Source organism: Rhinoderma darwinii, chromosome 3, assembly GCF_050947455.1.
Source record: "Rhinoderma darwinii isolate aRhiDar2 chromosome 3, aRhiDar2.hap1, whole genome shotgun sequence".
Lineage (NCBI taxonomy): Eukaryota > Metazoa > Chordata > Amphibia > Anura > Rhinodermatidae > Rhinoderma > Rhinoderma darwinii.
Window position 1 is genome coordinate 206,679,084 of NC_134689.1, and position 23,961 is coordinate 206,703,044.

General features: G+C 44.7%; 1 protein-coding gene across 2 annotated transcripts in view; it reads right to left on the reverse strand.

The window, feature by feature from the left end:
* Positions 1-1,938: 1,938 nt before the first annotated feature.
* PUS7 (pseudouridine synthase 7) overlaps positions 1,939-23,961 on the reverse strand; it is a 109,905-nt gene continuing 87,882 nt past the window's right edge. For both annotated transcript variants that reach the window (XM_075857295.1, XM_075857296.1), the window contains 3 exons: positions 16,181-16,310; positions 13,040-13,131; positions 1,939-4,143 (listed from right to left, as the gene is read on the reverse strand). In XM_075857295.1, the coding sequence (XP_075713410.1) occupies positions 4,007-4,143; positions 13,040-13,131; positions 16,181-16,310 (359 nt within the window). In that variant the 3' untranslated portion in view covers positions 1,939-4,006. The remainder of the gene's footprint in view (positions 4,144-13,039; positions 13,132-16,180; positions 16,311-23,961) is intronic.

Sequence of the window (23,961 nt, forward strand, 5' to 3'; positions counted from 1 at the left end):
TGTGATGGTGACTTTACTGGAGGGGGCTGATGGTGACTTTACTGGAGGGGGCTGATGGTGACTTTACTGGAGGGGGCTGATGGTGACTTTACTGGAGGGGGCTGATGGTGACTTTACTGGAGGGGGCTGATGGTGACTTTACTGGAGGGGGCTGATGGTCACTTTACTGGAGGGGGCTGATGGTCACTTTACTGGAGGGGGCTGATGGTCACTTTACTGGAGGGGGCTGATGGTCACTTTACTGGAGGGGGCTGATGGTCACTTTACTGGAGGGGGCTGATGGTCACTTTACTGGAGGGGGCTGATGGTCACTTTACTGGAGGGGGCTGATGGTCACTTTACTGGAGGGGGCTGATGGTCACTTTACTGGAGGGGGCTGATGGTCACTTTACTGGAGGGGGCTGATGGTCACTTTACTGGAGGGGGCTGATGGTCACTTTACTGGAGGGGGCTGATGGTCACTTTACTGGAGGGGGCTGATGGTCACTTTACTGGAGGGGGCTGATGGTCACTTTACTGGAGGGGGCTGATGGTCACTTTACTGGAGGGGGCTGATGGTCACTTTACTGGAGGGGGCTGATGGTCACTTTACTGGAGGGGGCTGATGGTCACTTTACTGGAGGGGGCTGATGGTCACTTTACTGGAGGGGGCTGATGGTCACTTTACTGGAGGGGGCTGATGGTCACTTTACTGGAGGGGGCTGATGGTCACTTTACTGGAGGGGGCTGATGGTCACTTTACTGGAGGGGGCTGATGGTCACTTTACTGGAGGGGGCTGATGGTCACTTTACTGGAGGGGGCTGATGGTCACTTTACTGGAGGGGGCTGATGGTCACTTTACTGGAGGGGGCTGATGGTCACTTTACTGGAGGGGGCTGATGGTCACTTTACTGGAGGGGGCTGATGGTCACTTTACTGGAGGGGGCTGATGGTCACTTTACTGGAGGGGGCTGATGGTCACTTTACTGGAGGGGGCTGATGGTCACTTTACTGGAGGGGGCTGATGGTCACTTTACTGGAGGGGGCTGATGGTCACTTTACTGGAGGGGGCTGATGGTCTCTACTGAGGGGTCATTATACTGTGAGTGGGTGGCTGATGGTAATTTTACTGTGAGTGGGGGGCTGATGGTCATTACTGTGAGTTTGGGGGCTGATGGTCATTACTGTGAGTGGGCGACTGATGGTCATTTTACTGAGAGTTGGGGGCTGATGGTCATTTTACTGTGAGTTGGGGGCTGACGGTAATTACTGTGAGTGGGGGGCTGATGGTAATTACTGTGAGTGGGGGGCTGATGGTAATTACTGTGAGTGGGGGGCTGATGGTCTTCGAGTGGTTTCCGCCTCTGACCTCCCATTGAAATTAATAGGAGGCATAAAAAACCTGCGGCGCTCGTTTGGTGCTTTTTGTCTGCGGTTTTTGCATTCGCTTCAACGGCTTAAAAAAAATTTGGGCAAAAAACACAGCAAAAAAAAAAGTCAAACAACGCTGTCAATTCAAAATCTGCCTCAAAATTCCTAAATGAATTTGGAGGCAGATTTTTAGTTTCTGCCCTACAAAAAAACGTTGTGTGAACATACCCTAAGAGTGTAGTGCTTGTTTTTAGCCATTTTTTGTCGTTTTGTAAACAATTTTTGGTAGGGGTGCCCTGAGAATTTTTTTTTTTCCCCTGGGGTGCCTCGAGCCTGAAAAGGTTGGGAAACTCTGCCCTATAGACTATAATGGAGAGTACTGGGGACATGTGCAGCCTGCTTCAATCCCAAAGGCACAGTGAGGGACTCAGGACTAACTTTCTACCAATATATAGGAGGTCCTAGCGTCGTAATACCCCTTTAAGGTAAAAGCCTTTTGTCAGTGATGGCAATGGATAAACTATAACTGCTGCTATACATTATTCTAATCACAGCATAGAAAAACAAACCCGTTTATATTCACTTGATTTATTAATAAAATGACTTTGTAAGATATCTAGAAACACTGTAGCATAAGTTAGCAAAACCGTTTCAGATGGCTTTACAGTGTTATTTAAGACTATTAATTGTATTCTGAAACATAAAATTCCAACTTTTAAACATAATAAAAATAAAGCATGTTTCCTTACTGTAAAAAATTATTTTTAAAGGGACTGAAGTTTCCCGAGTCTTACAGCAATTTTTCTTTATTTATCATAACCCCTTTCACATCACGCTCTGGAGACTGCTCTCCTGAAGGTTTCTCTATTCCTGGCACCAGGATCCAAATCTCTATTTCTTAAAAAGACCGGTAAGATGATTTCCTGAACATGATGTGAGGTAGAGGCAAGTTGGCAAAAAAATAAAGAGTTCTACACAAGTTTCTTAAGAAAACATAAAACCATGGATTAGCTAATGGGATAATCCGGACAGAAAAAAAAAAATAGAGAATCTATCAGAATTGCTTCATACAATATTAAAGGTGTTGTGCAGGGTTAGGAAGCATCAATGTTTTTCTTTCACACCAGTCCACAAGTTGTGTGTGGTATTGCAGTTCAGCCCCATTCACCTCAAAGGCTCTAAACTGCAATACCAGGCACATCCAATCGACAGGTGTGGTGCTGTTTTTGGAAGAAAGCCACTATGTTTTTCTAATCCTGTACAACCCTTTTAAGCATTTGACAATAGTCTTATAATTTTGAACTCTTAATAAAAAGTAAACATTACTAGACATTGAGCATGAAATGTTACATTTTTCCAGCACTCCATATAAGCAGACTACAAACTGTTGCTTTATTAGCATATACGAGTACTGAAAAGTGTTAAGGAGTAACTGAAAAAATATAAAACATAGTGCAGGAAATCTCAGCAAAAGTTTAACTTTAAGGGTATGTTCACACGCAGTGTTTTCAGGCGTATTTTGGGGCGTTTATGCCTGAAAAAACGAAAGCTGAACGCCTACAAACATCTGCCCATTGAAATCAATGGGAAAAACAGCATTTAGTTCATACGGGGCGTCTTTTTATGCCACGGTTTTGAAAAACTGAGCGTAAAATGAAGTAGCATGTCACTTCTTGAGGCGTTTTTTGGAGCCGATTTTCCATTGACACTATGAAAAACATCTAAAAAAACGCCTGAAAAGAAGCTCCAAATGAAAAGCAGCTTCATTTTCAGCTTCAAAAACGCCTGAAAATCAGAGGCTGTTTTCTCTGAAAACAGATCCGTATTTTCAGATGTTTGAGTTTGTGTGCACATACCCTAAGGGTATGTTCACACGAGGGCGTCCGTTACGGCTGAAATTACAGGGATGTTTCAGCCTGAAAACATCCCCGTAATTTCAGCCGTACCGGCATGTGCAGGCGCTTGAACGCCGCGTCCCTTACGGCCGTAATTAGCGCTGCTATTCATTGGAGTCAATGAATAACGGCTCCAATAACGGCTCCAATTACGGCCAAAGAAGTGACAGGTCACTTCTTTGACGCGGGTGTCTATTTACGCGCCGTCATTGGACAGCGGCGTGTAAATTACGCCTCGTGTGAACAGACAAACGTCTGCCCATTGCTTTCAATGGGCAGATGTTTGTCAGCGCTATTGAGGCGCTATTTTCAGACGTAATTCGGGGCAAAAACGCCCGAATTACGTCCGTAAATAGGCCGTGTGAACATACCCTAACACCTCAATACATAATTTCCAATTCAGTATGTTTTTATCACTCTGAAATAGAAAAGTACTGTGATAGCAGAATAAGCTAAAATTATACCCAGCTACCAACCAATCTGGATTTATCCACTTAGTGGACATGTCCAATTCCATTATGACAAATCCCCATTTAGTTGAAAGTTTCCACTGCAGCGGAAGAGATCAGGTTCTGTTTTGGCACGCACAAGAATAGACATCTCGACACTTGGAAGAAATTATTGGAGATGGATGAACAAAAGAATTGTGAGGATTTGCAGGATAAAAATTTTTTGGGGGTTTAAACAAATCTGTCTCTTTCAATCACGTGAGTATAACTGCTGAAAATAAAATACAAAACAAACAGCAAAATTACAGAACTCAGCGCAACCACACAGTATTCAGCTGTGTTTGGTTCTTGATACTGGTGTCCATCTTAAGCACTTCTCTGATAGCCATTGTCGCATATGTAGACGGAGGCAGGGAAAAATCCATCCTCAATGCTCTGTATTTTCCTTCTGTGGGAAAAAATAAAAGATTTTATTAGACATTTTTTTTTTTTTTTTACTGTACTCTCAGATGTGTTTATAAGATCCAGCTTGGTTAATCTTCTATCCATGACAGCTAGGAGAGTGCACAATATTACAATATAAAATCTGCAAGAAGGTAAATTCAAAATGCTGGATTACCATTGTTTTTTATGCTTATATCTATTAGTGATTTTAATCACGTTGGTTAACATTGAGATAGGATACATACATGGTAGCATTTCATACTATTGTGTTTTAAACATTTCCCCATTGTTCCTTCACTCTCTTAGGGCAAATATAATAGTTAGAAAGTTGTGGCATATATATATATATATATATATATATATATATATATATATATATATAGCTTTTACCTACATTTTTGTTGTTCGATGATGTTTTTACTCTGTTTCCACCCATTGTGAACAGAACCATCGAAACCTGTTTTTGCCCAGAGCAAATAATTCATGGCCAGTTTCACACTGGTCTAATAACAAAACCTAACAGCATCATAGTAATCTATGATGCTGCCAGTTCGGGTCATTAGACCCACGGTCTAACGGGACTTGCACCCACATTATGCTCCTGTGAAACGGGCCTTAAAGTGCATTCAAATTACTTAATTGTTTTGTACGTTTTATTCAACCAGCAATATACAGGAAAGAAAAAAACTTACATATTTCATAGGTTTAATAAACAGGTCTACTGCTGCATATTATACAGTTTATTTTTTCAGTAGTTTAGAAAACTAAATCTGAATGCTGCTTTTCAACATCAAGGAGACTTTCTATGAGCCCCTTATATCAAAAGATCCTGAGAATCCAGTGTATAATATTACACATTTAGCAGTAAGTACAGTGGCGTAACTACCGCCGTAGCAGCAGTAGCGGCTGCTACGGGGCCCGCGGCATGAGGGGGCCCGTGTGGCCCGCCGTCACGAGCCCCCACCATGGCCGGAGGCTCTGCTAGCAGCCGCTATGGCTGCTACAGCGGGACGCCACTGATCACTACGGCAGAGCAGGGAGGTATCTCCCCGCTCTGCCATTAAACAAAAGACATGTATCCCCTATCCACAGGACAGGGGATACATGTGTGATCGCTGGCAGCGATAAAGAGAACGGGGGACTGAAAGTCCCCTGAAGTTCTCCATCACAAACCTCTGACTTCCGGGGTCTGTCTGCAGCTCCGGAGAAATGAATGGAGCGCCGGTCCCGCTTGTGCGCATGCGTGACCAGCACTCCTTTCATTTTTATTGAGCTGCGAAGACGCCGGAAGTCAGAGGTTAGTCATGGAGAACTTCAGGGGACTTTCAGTCCCCCGTTCTCCCTATCGCTGCCAGCGATCACACATGTATCCCCTGTCCTGTGGAGAGGGGATACATGTCTTTTATTAGGACACACTGTAGGTCGCATTTTTTTGGGAGGGGGGACGCTGTATGGCGTTCCCTACAGGGGGGTGACGCTGCATGGCGTTCCCTACAGGGGGGGACGCTGTATGGCATTCCCTACAGGGGGGGACGCTGTAAGGCATTCCCTACAGGGGGGGGACGCTGTATGGCGTTGCCTACAGGGGGGCTGTATGGCGTTCCCTACAGGGGGGACGGCTGTATGGCGTTCCTTACAGGGGGGGCTGTATGGCGTTCCCTACAGGGGGGACTGTATGGCGTTCCCTACAGACCCCCCCTGTAGGGAACGCCATACAGACTCCCTGTAGGTAACGCCATACAGTCCCCCCTGTAGGGAACGCCATACAGTCCCCCCTGTAGGGAACGCCATACAGTCCCCCCTGTAGGGAACGCCATACAGTCCCCCCTGTAGGGAACGCCATACAGTCCCCCCTGTAGATAACGCCATACAGTCCCCCCGTAGATAACACCATACAGTCCCCCTGTAGATAACGCCATACAGTCCCCCCGTAGATAACGCCATACAGCCCCCCTGTAGATAACGCCATACAGCCCCCCTGTAGATAACGCCATACAGTCCCCCCGTAGATAACGCCATACAGTCCCCCCTGTAGATATCTGCAAAGGGGGCTGTATGGCGTTATCTACAGGGGGGGCTGTATGGCGTTATCTACAGGGGGGCTGTATGGCGTTATCAAAAGGGGGGGTTTGTAAAAAAGGCACTATCTACAAGGGGGGGGGGGGTTGTGTGACACCCGGGGGAGGGGGGGCCCCGGTCAAAAGTTTGCTATGGGACCCAGTCTTTCCTAGTTACGCCCCTGAGTAAGTATGTAGGAAAGTGTTGACTGCATTAGTGTCTCTGTATCACTCTAACGTCTTGTTTGAAACTCCTCTTGAAGACCTTTAACCCTTCCCGCCGCAGCCATTTTTCGGATTTTCACTTTAGTTTTTTCTTCCCCACATTCCAAAAGCCATAACTTTTTTATTTTTCCATCAATATTGCCATATGAGGGCTTGTTTTTTGCTGGACGAGTTGTAGATTTTCACGGCACCATTTATTGTACAATATAATGTAGTGGGAAGCTGTAAAAAAATTATTTGTAGAGTAGAAAAAAAACAGCGATTCCTCAATCTTTTGGTGGGCTTTCTTTTTACGACATTCACTGTGCGGTAAAAACGGCGTTAAATTCATTCTGCGGGTCAATACGATTATGGTGATACCAAATTTATATAATTTTTTTAATGTTCTACTACTTTAAGGAAAAAACTGATGGTTAAAAATAAAATTTGAGTTGATTGAGTGGTATGAAGCCTTATTTTTTGCGGGCCAAGCTGTACTTTCTATTGGTACAAGAGACTTTTTGATCACTTTATTCCATTTTTTGAGAGAGATGAAGTGACCAAAAAACTGTGATTCTGGCATTTTTTATGGCATTCACTGTGCGGGCTAAATAATGATATTTTGTAATGGTTAAGACTTTTACAGACGCATCGATACCAGTTATGTTAATTTTCTTTTTTTTTTCCATTGTGCTTGAGGGAAAAAAAAAACTACTAATATATTGCAGTATATCGTGATACTGACACTCTCCTATGAAGCTCTGTTGGAGGCAGGGCTTCATAGAAGTACAAAGATGGCAGACCTGGGGGATCATGTTGCGGGCCGTTGGAACGTTACATGGGGCCACCCCCCATATTTTTAGTCATTTAAATGCCACGGTCGCTATGGACCCTCACATTTAACCTCTTCACGCGCTGCTCCGCAATAGTACGTCCTGCAGAGGGGTTAGCTCCCGCATCCAGACGTACGATTGCGGAGTAGTTCCCAGCGCACACTGTCATAACAGACAGTGTCCGGGAACCGGGAGGTCAGCTGTCCCCGACAGCTGACACTCCAGCCTTGCCAGTCAGCGGACCATCGCCGCTGATTTCGGCAATTAACCCCATAAATGCGGCGACTGATTGCCGTCGCCGCATTTAAGTGGTTTGAAGCACATCGGCAGCCCCAACGAAGTAATCGTGGGGGCTACCGATGCTTGTCACGGCAATCGGAGGTCAGACAATGACCTCCGGGTTGCCATGTACGGAAACCTCGGAGGAGCAGCCTCCGGCCGGTCCTCCGAGGCTTCCCGTCAGTGTGACTGTCACGTCACAATGACAGTTAGAGTACATTACACTACGTGTGTAGTGTAATGTACTCTAGCAGCGATCAAAGCTGCAAGTCTAAGTGTCCCCTAGTGGGACAGGTGAAAAAGGTAAAAAAAAAAAGATAATAAAAATGTTTTAAAAAAAGGGTCAAAATAAAAGTTATAAGTTATATTAACAAACACTGCATTTTTTTCCTATAATAAGTCTTTCATTATAGAAAAAAATGAACACGTTTAAAAAAGTACACATATCTGGTATCACCGCGTTCGTAACGACCCCAACTATAAAACTATAGTGTTATTTTTCCCGCACGATGAACACCCCCAAAAAAAAAAATCAATAAAAAACTACACCAGAATCGCTATTTTTTGGTCACCACCCCTCCGAAAGTAGAGCATAAAAAGTGATCAAAAAGTCGCATGTACCCGAAAATAATACCGATAAAAACTACAACCCGTCCCGCAAAAAACAAGCACTTACACAGCTTTTTTGACTAAAGTGATTTTATTGCGCAAACGCTGCAAAACATAAAAAACCTTATATACATATGGTATCGCCGTAATCGTACCGACCTGCAGAATAAAATATAATTGTCATTTATAGTGCACGGTGAACGCCGCAAAAAATAAACTAAAAAACATTGTCAGAATTGCTTGTTTTTGGTCACCCGGCTTGCAAAAAAATGTAATAAAAAGTGATTAAAAAAAAAAAAAAAAAAAAAAAAAAAAAAAAAAAAAAAAAATCGCATGTACTCCAAAATGGTACCAATGAAAAGTACAGATTGTCTCGCAACAAATAAGCCCTCACGCAGCTCCGGTGGTGAAAAAATAAAGACGTTCTGGCTCCCAGGAATATGGCGATGCAAAATGTGCAGTGTTTTAGAAAAGCGGATAAGATCCGACACCATTTATCAGTGCGACACCGGCCACATATCTATGAATTATTACTTATTTACTGCATTTTTATACCCTCTTATTATGCCCTGATGTACTCAGCACAGATTACATACACCCCCACATTATAAACTGAAATACCAGCAAAACCCCAAACAGAAAAACTACCAAGCAAAATCTGCGCTCCAAAAGCAAAATGGCGTCCCTCTGTTTTGAGCCCTGCAGCATGCCCAAACAGCAGTTTGTGCCCACATATATGGCATCGCCATACCCAGGAGAACCCACTTAACGCTTTATGAGGTATTTGTCTTCAGGGGCACAAACTGGGCACGACATATTATGCACTAAAATGGAATATCAGTGGAAAATTGCAATATTCACACCATCCGCTGTGCATTAACCCCTTTGAGCACTATGACTTAATAGCACGTCATGGTGCGGGGGTGAAGCATGGAGCGGGCTCACGTGCTGAGCCCGCTCCATACGCTGCGGGTGTCAGCTGTGTATTACAGCTGACACCCGGGACTAACGGACAGGAACAGAGATCGCGCTGTTACAGGAGTCTGTAAAAACAACAATACACTGCAATACATTAGTATTGCAGCATATTGTACCCGCGGATCCAATTATCGCTGGTACAAGTCCCCTAAGGGGACTAATAAAATGTGTAGAAGAATTACAGTTATTAGTAGTGAGAAAGAAAAAAGTTTAAAGTTAAAAAAATTAACTTTTCCCATTTTTCTTCAAAAGTAATGTAAAAAAATAAACAGAATTGATATCGCTACGTCCGTAAAAGGCCAAACTATTACAATATACCATTATTTAACTCGCACGGTGAACACCGTAAAAAACGTAAATAATTTAAACCGCCAAAATCGCTGTCGTTTTCATTTTTACCGCACGGCGAAAGCTGTAAAAACTAAAACCCCAAAGAATGGAATCAGATTTTTTTCCTATATTTTCCTATTTTTTTTCCAGTTTCCCAGTACTTTTTATGGCACTTTAAATGGTATCAATAGAAACTACAATTCCTCCCGCAAGAAATAAGCTCTCACATCACTCTGACGGAAAAATAAAAAAGTTATGGCTCTTGGAAGGCGGGTAGTGAAAAACGAAAATAAGAAAGCAAAAAATGGATCAGTCCTGAAAGGGTTAATTCATTTCTAATGAAAAAAAAATGTATGACCACATGTGGGGTATTTCCGTACCCGGGAGAAATAGCTTTACAAAAATTGGTTGTTTATTTCTCCTTTATCCCTTGTGAAAATGAGAAAATTCAACATTTTAGTGGAAAAAAAATTGTGATATTAATTTTCTTTGCCTAATTATAATAAATTCTGCAAAAGACCTGTGGAGTCTAAATGCTCACTATACCCCTAGAAAAATTTCTTGAGGGGTGTTTCCAAAATGAGGTAACTTGGGGGGCTTCCACTGTTTTGGTCCCTACAGGGCGTTGCAAAGGCGACATGGCACCGAAAAACAATCCAGCAAAATCTGTGCTCCAAAATACAAATGGCGCTACTTCCCTTCTGAGCGCTGCCATGGGTCCAATCAGCAGTTTATTACCACATATGGGGTATTGCCGTAAATTAGGAGAAAATGCTTTACAAATGTTGTTGCTCTTTTTTCCTTTATTCCTTGTAAAAATTTAAAATTTCTATGCTTTTTCACTGCCTAATTCCACTAAATTCTGCAAAAAACCTGTGTGGTCAAAATGCTAACTATTTCCCTAGATAAATTCCTTGAGAGGTGTAGTTTCCAAAATGGGGTCACTTTTGGGGGGTTTCCCCTGTTTTGGTCTCTCCAGGGCGTTGCAAATGCGACATGGCACCGAAAACCAATCCAGCAAAATCCATGCTCCAAAATCCAAATGGCACTCCTTCCCTTCTGAGCCCTGCTGTGGGTCCAATCAGCAGTTTATTACCACATATGGGATATTGCTGTAATCAGGAGACATTGCTTTACAAATGTTGGGGTGACTGTCTTCATTATTCCTCGTAAATATTCAAAATTTCTATGTTTTTTCAGAAAAAAAAGTAGATTTGCATTTTTATAGACTAATTCCAATATATTTAGCGAAAAACCTGTGTGGTCAAAATGCTAACTATACCCCTAGATAAATTCCTTGATAGGTGTAGTTTCCAAAATGGGGTCACTTTTGGAGGGTTTCCCCTGTTTTTGTCCCTCCAGGGTGTTGCAAACGCGACATGGAACCGAAAACCAATCCAGCAAAATCTGTGCTCCAAAATCCAAATGGCGCTCCTTCCCTTCTGAGCCTTGCTGTGGGTCCAATCAGCAGTTTATTACCACATATGGGATATTGCCGTAATCGGGAGACATTGCTTTACATATGTTGGGGTGCATTTTCTTTATTATCTCTTGTAAATATTAAAAAGTTCTATGTTTTTTCAGAAAAAAGTAGATTTTCATTTTTACAGACTAATTCTGATAAATTTAGCGAAAAACCTGTGCGGTCAAAATGCTAACTATACACCTAGATAAATTCCTTGAGGGGTGTAGTTTCCAAAATGGGGTAACTTTTGGGGTGTTTCCACTGTTTTGGCACCACAAGACCTCTTCAAACCTGACAAGGTGCCTAAAATATATTTTAAAAAAAAGGAGGCCCAAAATCCACTGGGTGCTCCTTTGCTTCTGAGGCCGGTGCTTCAGTCCATTATCACACTAGGACCACATGTGGGATATTTCTAAAAACTGCAGAATCTGGGCAATAAATATTGAGTTGCATTTCTCTGTTAAAACCTTCTGTGTTACAAATTTTTTTTTTTATTAGAAATGAATTTCGGCAAAAAAAATAAAATGTGTAAATTTCACCTCTACTTTATAACACTTTGTGAATGCTGATTCGAATACCTTGAGGGGTGAAGTTTTCAAAATGGGGTGACTTCTGGGGATTTTCTAATATATAAGGCCCTCAAAGCCACCTCAGAACTGAACTGGTCCCTGAAAAAATAGCCTTTTGAAATTTTCTTTCAAATATGAGAAATTGCTGCTAAAGTTCTAAGCCTTGTAACATCCTAGAAAAATAAAAAGGACGTTCAAAAAACGATGCAAACATAAAGTAGACATATTGGAAATGTTAACTAGTAACTATTTTGTGTGGTATTACTATCCGTTTTACAAGCAGATACGTTTAAATTTAGAAAAATCGTAATTTTTGCAATTTTTTTCTAAATTGTGGTGTTTTTCAGAAATAAATACAAAAATTATCGACAACATTTTTTCACGAACATAAAGTACAACATGTCACGAGAAAACAATCTCAGAATTGCTTGGATAGGTAAAAGCATTCCAACGTTATTACCACATAAAGTAACACGTCAGATTTGAAAAAATTGGCTGGGTCCTGAAGGCCAAAACAGGCTGGGTCCTGAAGGGGTTAACAGGTTAAACTAGTGGGACTCCGCTCGTTACATTGAAGTGTCGGCTGTAACACACAGCAGAGATGCTCGTTCTATGGAGCGGGCTCACGGGTCCATATTCCCCCACCTGACATGCGCCGTATATATACGGCGGATGTCGGGAAGGGGTTAAAGCAGAGCTCTACTTGCCCTCAATACTACACTTAGGCCCCATGCACACAACTGTAAAAATTGTCTGCAATTACGGACAAATTCACTTCTATTGAGCACGGACACCTTCCCGTTTATTCACGGGAATGTGTCCGGGCCATAGAAGTGTACTGCAAAAAAATAGGACATGTCCTATCTTTTGCTTTTTTTGGGGCCCATGATAACTGGCACGGCCCTGTATATGAAGCCAAACCTGAGCACTGCCACTCTAGAGATTCCATGTTGCCTTCTACTAGGCCACAGATAAAGCCTGAACTGGCCATGTCAAACCTACAGCGCTATCATGAGCCACCAGAGATTTTGAAAAGCAAATACTCAAAGTACCAGCGATTATAGATATTCATTTTCATGCACAGCAACGAATCAACCTCTGAAAAAATTGGTTATTATGGACAAGCAAACATTTTTTTCTTTTTTTAATTCTAAATAGTATTTATGTTATAAAAAAAAAAAAAAAGTGGAAACTGCAGAACAGTTGTTGCAAGATATTATAGGCTATGTTCACACAGGTCAGATTTGCCATAGGCAGGATCCGTGGGAGAAATTGAAGCCATCTCGGATTTTTGCAGCAGATGTGCATTTAGTGGGTCTAATCTGCTCACCAACTAGTGGGTAAACTCACCAACTTTTTTGTGCAGAATCCGGGCGAATAATTAGCATGCTGTAGCATGTGTACAGGGTTGCAAAAACTTCTTTCTCATGCATTGGATGCGGATTGTGGTTCAACTAGATGCAGATTTCAGTATAGAATCCACAACGAACCCGGTGTCAAATTCGACATGTGTGAACAAGAATGAATGTAAACATTAGAATTAATTTAAGGACAAGATGCTGAAGAACACGCATACCTGTGTTAAAGACTGGCAATGGTTTTCCTTCCATCTTCTCTATGTCAGTTCCAACAAGAGAAATCTTAGGATCATCATATACAACAACTTCCCTGCACAAATACAATGGATTTTTATTTATTTTTTGTCCATGGAAACTATTCACCTAGGCTAGAAACAGCACTAACTAAGTCAAATATATTTTATACGGGCTTTCCCGCAATTATCCACAGAATAGGTGAAATGTATGATCGCCGACGGCCCCACCGATCTCTAGAACAGGAGTCCCAACCACGTGCGGTGCTGCTCCATTCAAGGTCGATAGGATTATGTAAACAGGAGTATAAACCAAAAATTAGATTTGAACAGTAGTACTTATTTTCCATGTTCCCACATTTAAAGACTATGGACCACTTTGCACTGAAATTTGTCATTATTTAGAAATTTAGCAAGCGAATAAACAGTCTTCAGTAAAAACATCCTACCATTTTGCTTCATTAGAGTCTGTGCAACTCCTGTACATAGCTGATTGACCTGCTGATTCTGACATAATCCGATACCACATTGCTCCTGGCTATCTGCTCTCCCCTCCCTTCTCTTAGTGTTAGGCTGAGTTCACACGGGGCAGATACACTGTGTAATCGTGCGCAGCACATCCGCTCTATGGTGCAGTTTTTCGCCCGGAATGTCCGCTGCGAAAAACTGCAGCACTTAGCCGGTAAACTAACAAACCGGCTTCCTGGGATGACGTCTCATCCCAGGAGACCGCTGCAGCCTGAGACTGACATACAGGATGAAGCATCATCCCAAGAGGATAAAACAATGACTCCTAGGTAAGTTTAATCTAATTTTTTTTTCCTGAGATCCGTTTTTTGCGGTGGGATCTCCGCAAATCCGCTGCAACAAACGGAACTGCTATTTGGCGGAAATGGGGAAATCCCGCAACATATGGATGAGATTTGTTTAACCTCATCCACTTTGCTGCTACTGTATTTGCTGCGAATTTTCCGCAATGAATTCCGTTGCGGAAAGTCCGCAGTATTTACACAACGTGTGAACTGGCCCTTAGGGTATGAATACACAGCGTAAACACTGTGGATTTTGCGCAACGGATTCATTGTGGAAAATCTGCAGCCTATTGCAATAGCAGCAGTGTGGGTGAGATTTCAACAAATGTCAATTAATGCTGCGGAATCGCAGCTCTTCTGTTGCGGATTTAATTCAATGGGGTTCTTAAGCACATCACAGCGATGCCACCGCAAAAAAAAAAAAAAAAAAAAAAAATCGCACTTAAAGAGGCTCTGTCACCAGATTTTGCAACCCCTATCTGCTATTGCAGCAGATAGGCGCTGCAATGTAGATTACAGTAACGTTTTTATTTTAAAAAACCGAGCATTTTTGGCCAAGTTATGACCATTTTTGTAGTTATGCAAATGAGGCTTGCAAAAGTCCAACTGGGCGTGTTTAAAAGTAAAAGTCCAAGTGGGCGTGTATTATGTGCGTACATCGGGGCGTTTTTAATACTTTTACTAGCTGGGCGCTCTGACGAGAAGTATCATCCACTTCTCTTCAGAACGCCCAGCTTCTGCCAGATCATGCTGTGATGTCACTCACAGGTCCTGCATCGTGTCAGACGAGCGAGGACACATCGGCACCAGAGGCTACAGATGATTCTGCAGCAGCATCGGCGTTAGCAGGTAAGTCGATGTAGCTACTTACCTGCTAACGCCGATGCTGCTGCAGAATCAACTGTAGCCTCTGGTGCCGATGTGTCCGACACGATGCAGGACCTGTGAGTGACGTCACAGATCTGCACTGCCAGAAGCTGGGCGTTCTGAAGAGAAGTGGATGATACTTCTCATCAGAACGCCCAGCTAGTAAAAGTATTAAAAACGCCCCGATGTACGCACATAATACACGCCCACTTGGACTTTTACTTTTAAACACACCCATTTGGACTTTTGCACGCCTCATTTGCATAACTACAAAAATGGTCATAACTTGGCCAAAAATGCTCGTTTTTTAAAAATAAAAACGTTACTGTAATCTACATTGCAGCGCCGATCACATGCAATAGCAGATAGGGGCTGCAAAATCTGGTGACAGAGCCTCTTTAAAGAGGCTCTGTCACCACATTATAAGTGCCCTATCTCCTACATAAGGAGATCGGCGCTGTAATGTAGGTGACAGTAATGCTTTTTATTTAAAAAAACGATCTATTTTCACAACGTTAGGAGCGATTTTGGTTTATGCTAATGAGTTGCTTAATGCCCAAGTGGGCGTATTTTTACTTTCGACCAAGTGGGCGTTGTACAGAGGAGTGTATGACGCTGACCAATCGGCATCATGCACTCCTCTCCATTCATTTAGACAGCAGAATCGCGTTCTTACTAGAACATGATCTGCAGCCACATACACAGCGATTCTGCTTGATTAACGTTAATCCAGTGTCCTGATAATGAATACACATGACCATCCAGCCTGGACGTCATGTGTATTCAGAATCCTGACACTTCTGACTCTTTTCTGTGAGATTCCAGCAACGGATACGAAATCTCGTTTATCTCCGTAATCTTGCGAGATTTCGTATACGCTGCAAATCTTGACGCAGCGTATCTGCCTAGAACACGCCGTGTGTGTGTTCCTACCCTTAGGCCTCGTGCACATGATCACTGAAGTTGTGCAGGTCGCAAACTAGATACTAGTTTACGTATTTGGGTCCGTAATGCCTCAAAATTGCTTTCGCAACCGTTCCGTATATTACCACAGTGTTGTTTCCATGTGTCATCTTAATTTCGCTATCCGCACCCACACGAAGCTCACGTAATCAGATCAGGCGTTTCCTAGCAACATATCTGCAAAATGCAGACAGCACCCGTTTCACCGCAGCTTTGCAATGCGGCTTCTGGCCACATGGCTTGTATCTGTGAGACATGGTTTCACCTGTACAAGCCGTGTGGCCAAAATACTCTTCCCAAAACCGCAGTAAAAGGTGTGCTGCACAATGCACAATACTAGTGCCAATCGGTGAGATTATACCCGCAGTCACTAAAAGCAACCATTACATTTTTACAATAACGGACAGCAAAGTATATTAGGTTGAATAACTTTTCATTATACAGTTCTACATATAATTTAAATAAACAAATTAGGAAAACGTACCAGCTAACATCTTGGGGTCGTATTAATATTTTTCTGTATGCGCCAGCTAAGGAATAATCTTTTACTCTGTGTCGCATGTTTTTTATATCCAATTTGTCAGCAGCAAGCATTACTCCATAAGCTTCCGCAACTTTACAAAATAAAACCAAAAAAAAACAAAAACAATAAATGTAATTTCCATTGAGGACCTCAAAATAAAATGTACAATTCCCACTGAGCTACAATCAACAGGCTATACATAAATACAAAAAGATTTCATGAGAAGATGCTGCTAACACTACTGGGACACTGGGAATAAACGGACAACGATCTTCAAAAGTTTTGTCTTAACACAGGTTACATGTTCACAGAATTTATTGCAGAAAATATTCATTGACAACGCAGATAAATGCAGGTAATTCCACAGGAAAATACCGCACGTACTCTTAATATTATGTTTTTTTTAATGCGTTTTTAGATGTGGACGTTACATCTTGATGTGGAAATAGGCACTGATTATATGCCGCAGATTTTGATGCTTTTTTTTAAAAAAAAACTAAAAAACTTGGCAGCTACAAATCCGAGATGGAAATGCAAGACAAATTGACATGCTGTAGATTTTAAAATCTGGAATCCAGATGAACTAACAAGTGGAAAAATTCTGCAACACAGAGATATTACTTGAAATCTCATTTACTTTGCTGGTAATGCATTACGCTGCCGATTTGCCGCAGGAAAAAATCCGCTCTGCAAGGTCTTCTATTTGATTGACTCCTATTATCAATATGCAAAATAACGCTATTCATTTTTGCCATACTGCAGAATATGGTAAGCTATACACAAAAATGTTGTTTGACCCAGAAGATTTTGTCAATTACCCCTATTGCACTGCAGAAGATAAACCCAGCGCTGAAGCTGAACAAGGAAGGGTGACGTTTATTTACATAAAACCAAACGCACCTGCTTATGTAATTAACTTGCGGTCTTAAATTTCTTTGCAGAGTAAACACCAATGTCTCTCCTGATATGCCCTTTACAACCTGCCAATTTTGGCCGTAACAATGAACGCCGACCTACGAGACATCTCGTTTGCTCCTTTCACGAGGAGCGATGATCAGTAAAGTATGGGGACGAGTGATCGTTACTGCGATCGCTCGTCCCCATGCATTACATTCATGTCGGCAGCTCATCTCCCAGTTTACACAGGGAGATGTGCAGCCGGCAACGATAATATTTATTGATGCATAAACTATACGATCAATATCTCTCCGGAGATCTCCCAGTGGAAAAAGCTAGTTAACTCTATACTCCCATATGAGAATGTGGTGTATAAACACAGAGGATGTCAACATAAGTTTATGCAGGTTTGGGGGGGTGGGGTGGTGGTGTTCTCCTCGTACCTCTTTCAGCGTGAGCGACCTTAGAGCTTCCTTAACACAATGCGTTTCGGGGGATTGATTGACCTCCGACTGGGTAATATCTAGTACACTTTTTATTTTTGACCTGGGTAATGTTACGTATTAGACTATGTAAATTTTCATGCAAATTTCTCCTTGTGTCTATGTTCCGCCTGAATGCGGTGACATTGTTGGGTCTACTATGGCTTATTTCTATGTATTATGTGACATTATTGATTACCATGTGAACTCTTTTTATGCAGGAATGTTATTGTTTTTGTTCTTGTAAATGGTTTCTTTATGTAGAACTACAATAAACAGAGTTTAAAAAAAACAAACTATACGATCAGCCGATGAATGAGCATTTGCTAGTTCATCAGCTGATCGTTGCCCTGTTTACACAGGGCAATGATCAGGAACAAGCATTCATATAAATTACGAATGCTTGTTTGCCCAATCATTTGCTTGTGTAAAAGGACCTTATGAGTGCAGTCACACGCGGCAGATTTTGTTGCAGAAATTTTCTGTGCCTGAAAATCGGTTCCATTTATCGGAATGGGGTTGCTAAGGCAGCAGGTGCATGGACTTCTGCAAGTTCCATTTAGATGAATGGAACATATTCTCCATTTCAAAAAATTCCTGCAACAAAATCTGCTGCATCTGACTGCACCCTTAGGGGCTGTTCACATCTGCATTGGAGGCTCCATTAGGGGCCTCCATCGCAGATCTGGCAGGGATCGCCGGAAATAACGCAGAATGCTGCGCTATTGTTTCAGGTAAAATCACGGACACAGATGGAAAGCCGACGGAACCCATTGATGTTCAGTGGGTTCTGTTGGCCACCGGGTGCAATGGAACCGTTGCTTCCGGTATTCCCTTGTTCTGCTCCTGACTGAGCAGAACAACGGAATACCCCAACGAAGATGTGAACAGCCCCTTTTTAGAAAAAAACAATACTGAAGCATCTTTTCTACATGAATTTACAACTGGATATTACTACTCCCCTACTCAATGGGGCGTGTGTAGGAAAGAGTCTTAGCTCCACCCAGGCAGGCCTTAACCTTCTCACAAACACTAGCTAAATTTAGTTTGTACAAAAGCTGTAGGAAAAAAAAAAAAAAAATGCAAAAAGAAAGATGTCGACAGTCCCAGGAGAAAACCAAACAGAACTATAGGTCCCAGGCCTAGAATAAACCCCCCAAAAAAAAAAAAGAGGGCGGATCTATGTCCCCCGATGAAACCAAATGAGAAATAGATTTTATGGCGAGATGACTAGCCACTAGAGTTGAAGAAAAGACCAGCCAATCGAGATGGTCGGTGCGGTCTGCCACCATCGCAACACCCGACGGACCCGAGAAGACCGGAGAATCCTCTTTGCTCTTTGTCCAGCGAGTCCAGAGACTTGTCCCAGCATGAATGGATTGCCCTTTGGAGAAACCTGGTTTGGAACTATGCACATGGAACCACCTCAAAAGGTCAACACAATTCTACCCAGGACTCGCATTCAAAAACGGATAAAGGAGTGTCCTGGCAAAGAAGAGCCACCTCTGTTTAAATGGAGGCTACTTTGTTCACCAAAACAAAGACCCTTGCTGTCCTGGTATTGAGAATCATTCCCAAAAACTCCATGTTTTTAGATGGGACCAATTAGGATCTTTCCTTGTTGAGATCGGAGGACTGAAGATTGTCCCCTCAGGTGCATGCCTTAAAGAGACACTCTCACCACATTATAAGTGCCCTATCTCCTACATAAGGAGATCGGCGCTGTAATGTAGGTGACAGCAGTGCTTTTTATTTCGAAAAATCTATTTTTACCACTTTATGAGCAATTTTTAGCTTTATGCTAATTAGTTTCTTAATGCCCAAGTGGTCGTGTTTTTACTTTAGACCAAGTGGGCGTTGTACAGAGGAGTGTATGATGCTGACCAATCAGCGTCATACACTTCTCTCCATTCATTTACGTAGCACATAGCGATATCGCTTATGTGCAGCCACATACACCGAGACTAACGTTACTGCAGTGTCCAGTGAATATACATTACCTCCAGCCAGGACGTGATGTGTATTCAGAATCCCGACACTTCTGAATCTTTTCTGGGAGATTTCCAGCAAGGCAAACGTAATCTCGTTTTAAATTACAGTTTACAGCGTAATCTCACGAGATTACGCTTGCCTTGCTGTAAATATCACAGAGACGCTACAGAAGTGACAGGATTCTGAATAAACATCACGTCATGGCTGGAGGTAATGTATATTCATTGTCAGGACACTGCAGTAACGCAATAGTGTGTTTATGTGGCTGCACATAGCGATATCGCTATCTGCTGTGTAAATGAATGGAGAGAAGTGTCTGACGCTGATTGGTCAGCGTCATACACTCCTCTGTACAACGCCCACTTAGTCTAAAGTAAAAACACGCCCACTTGGGCATTAAGAAACTAATTAGCATAAAGCTAAAATCACTCCCAACGTGGCAAAAATAATCGTTTTTCTAAATAAAAAGCACTGCTGTTACCTACATTATAGCGCCGATCCCCTTATGTAGGAGATAGGGCACTTATAATGTGGTGACAGAGTCTCTTTAACCAAGAGGTCGTGCAGGTGAGGGATTACAGTGACTACCCCGGCGCAGATAAGCGCCATGAGAGCCACCAGGACCTTGGTGAATTCCCGAGGAGATTAGGCAAGCCCAAAAGGGAGAGCAACAAATTGGAAATGCAGAGAACACACTGAGAAATGAAGGAAATGTTGGTGGGTCCTTGCGATGGAGATATGGAGGTGTAGCGTCCATGGCCGCGGGCCGTCGGGTTTACTCACCTCCCGACGCCCGCAGCCATGGATCTGTGAGCGCTGGCCTCCGTCTCCCTCCTAGGAGATGCCAGCGCTCACTTCCGCTCCGTTCGGCTGGGTCCCGTAGGGTGCGCGCACACGCTCGCGCCCGGCCTTAAAGGGCCAGCGCGCGCAATTAGGAAATAGTCATCACCATCAACTGCCACGATTTCCTGGTCTATAAGAAGGCCCCTGGCCTTCTAATCCTTGCCTGAGCGTTGTTAGTCTTTCCCAGTCTGTCTCGCAAATGGTCCCTTAGTGTCTCCCGTTCCAGCTGTTACCCGTGCCCTGTTACCGTTCCTGTATTCCGTATTGTTCCTGTGCCTACCTGCGTTCAAGTGTCATCTGCCACGCCAAGTGCCATCTGCCACATCAAGTGTCTACCGCTTCATCGGATACTGCCCGCCACGTCTGGCGCCACTTGCCGCACCTGCCTCCATCCGTGCTGAAGCCACAGCCCGGACTATTTCAGGTACCCAAGCATTACTGTCTGCCATTTACTTCCGCTTAGAATGTGACCTGGTCAGCTGCCTCCCCGCTACGGCGGAGCGGCCTAGTGGGTCCACAAACCCTGTGTCCGTGACCGTACGCTCAGGCCATGGAACCCGCTGGCCAGCCCAAGCCCCCAGTACAGAAGATTCAGACAGAGATGCAGTACCTACGCACACGTCAGGATCAACTCCTCGAGGCGGTGAATTCTATCCTGGTCCGCCTGGATTTACTCGATGTTCCACCTCCGGTTCTTCCTCCTGAAGCTGTTGTTGTACCACTGCCTGTTGCTCCCCGTTTGTTCCGGATCCACAGTTCCTCTGCCTCTTCCTCCTCGCTACGACGGTGACCCCAGAGCATGTAGAGGATTTCTTAATCAATGCACGGTGCATTTTAGGCTACGGCCTCATCTCTTCCCCTCCGAGGAGGCCAAAGTGGCGTTTATTATCTCCCTCCTCGCTGGCAAGGCCCTCGCATGGGCGAACCCAATCTCGGAGCAACAAGGACCTGTATCCTCGGAGCTAGCCTTGTTCCTGCAGTCCTTTCGTGCCGTGTTAGAGGAGCCGGATTTAACATCCTCTGCCGCAGCCACTCTGTTGACCCTCAAGCAAGAAGGTTCCACAGTAGGGGAGTATGCTATCTCCTTCCGTACCCTAGCAGCCGAGCTGGCATGGAACAATGAGGCACTGGTGGCGACCTTCTGGCAGGGACTGTCCTCTCACATCAAGGACGAACTGGCAGCCCGCGGCCTTCCTTCTACCTTGGATGCCCTCATCCTGTTAGCCACCCGGGTTGATATGAGAATCCGGGAGCGCTCTCTAGAGGTTCATCAGGAGAGCCGGGTCCACAGACCAGCACCATCAGTCCAGAGACCACTATTGTCCACTCCTAGTGCGCTACCTGAAGAACCCATGCAGGTAGACAGAGTCCGGTTATCTGAACAGGAGAAGCAGCGCAGACGCTCCTCTGGTCTTTGTATGTATTGTGGCCTCAAGGGTCATTTTGTGCGCCAATGCCCACAGAAACCGGGAAACTCCAGTACCTAGGGTTGATTGGAGAGGCAACTCTAGGTGGAACGTCTCCAAACGTTAAAACCTCTTCCAAATTATCGATACCTGTGGCCATCGTCACCGGACAGACATCACATCCTTCCTCCACCTATCTTGACTCTGGAGCGGCTGCTAATTTTATCCACCAGGATCTAGTGGATCGGTTTCAGCTACCCACAGTCCGTCTGGAGAGACCCCTGGCAGTTGCTTCTGTGAATGGTCTACCGTTGCCTGATCCGATCATGCTCATCACTGAGCCGTTGACACTACGAGTCGGAGCTCTTCACTCAGAACAGATCTCCTTCCTGGTACTACCTAAGGCTATCAATCCTATCCTCCTGGGTCTGCCATGGCTCAGTCTACACGCCCAGACACTCGACTGGAGTTATGGAGAAGTTCTTCAATGGGGTTCCAGATGCCATAGCCATTGCCTGTCACAGGTCCGTCCTGTTGTGCCCCCTCTGCCTCAGTCACTCTCCGATCTACCTTCTCAGTATGCCAGTTTTGCGGATGTCTTTTGCAAACGAGAGGCTGAGACGTTGCCTCCACATCGGAATTATGACTGTCCCATTGAACTGGTTCCCAATGCTTCTCTTCCCCGTGGACGAGTATATCCTCTCTCCTTGCCAGAGACTTTATCGATGTCAGCCTATATCAAGGAGAACTTGGAGAGGGGTTTTATTCGAAAATCTTCCTCCCCGGCCGGGGCAGGCTTCCTCTTCGTCAAAAAGAGAGATGGGGGGGGGCGTGGCCAGCTATGGGAGAGTGAAGTCGTGTTTTCTCCAGCTCCTCACCCAGCGATCATATAAGTGGCTAACATCGACTCCCAGTAATGGGAAAAGCATCCAAAAAATCTAAGGCAGCAGCCCTTTCCCGCCCCTCTTCACCCCAGCGCGATATTGGGGTCTATTTCGGGCGCCATCAGCAGATGCAGCTGAGGGCCTCATCGCGGTCTGAAGCAGGCGACCAAGATGGCCGCTCGGAGTCTTCCTCAACACTAGCTCGGTGTCCTGGGCCTCCGGAGACCGCACCTGACGACGTCCACTTACCCTCCATGGTGTAGCTGCAGGAGGTCGATGGATCCGTGTCTCCTCACCAGGTATCGGACAAGACTGGGGCCCGGCCGACCGCGCCTGCTGCTTCCCAAGATGGCCGCCGGGACTCTGTGACTTCTGGAAACGGGCCCGCTCAGGAGAGCACGGCCCTTCTTTCACTCCCGCCAGCTGGGAGAGCTCGGGATCCGAGGGAACCGGACCCCCGACCGGGATTTGAGGTCTCCGGGGCCTCCTCTGCGGCCGCCGCCGCGCTCCTGCAGTCGGACCACGTGGTCCTGCAAGATGGCCGCCGGCATTCTCGGGCCGACGAGCAGAAGTCGGGGAAGCATCCTGCGGCAGAGTTCTCTTCATGGCCTGCAGGCCCTGTGCCTCCTAGACAGGATGAGGGGCGGACACAGATTGACCTGGAGTCCCTTGGAATGGGAGACTCCGCGGACGGCCTGACGGTGGATGGTCAGATGGAGGACCCCCCTGGGAGGCGCAGTGAGTACCAGGGCCCTGTGCCACATACCGCCAGTGCCACTGCTCAGCATGTGGGGCTGATATACCCAGATCCCCCTCTCAGGGGACCTGTGCAGGTAGGGGCCTCCCCCTCTTGGTCCCTGAGCAGTACCCCCAGCGCTTTACTGACAACCACTCAGCCCCTGTATATGGGGTCTATCCCGCACCCCGGGAATATGTCTGTGCTGCGGACATGCGGCCAAGGTCCCCCATGCCACCCACTTTCTTCTCCTGGCCTGGATAATACCCATACATCAGCAGGCTTGGGATCGCATTTACCAGATCCGTCGTCTGGGTCTGTGTGTGAAAATAGGCCGGCAACCCTCTCGGATATCCGCCAGCTTGTTCAATTGATGCCCACTAGGGAGGATATGTCTTCCTTTGCGAGACAGATTGTGGAAGAGTGTAAGCTAGAGTTTACCCAGTTCCGTGCTGAACTTTCCTCACTTACTGCGAGAGTGGACACACTCACTCAGGACCGG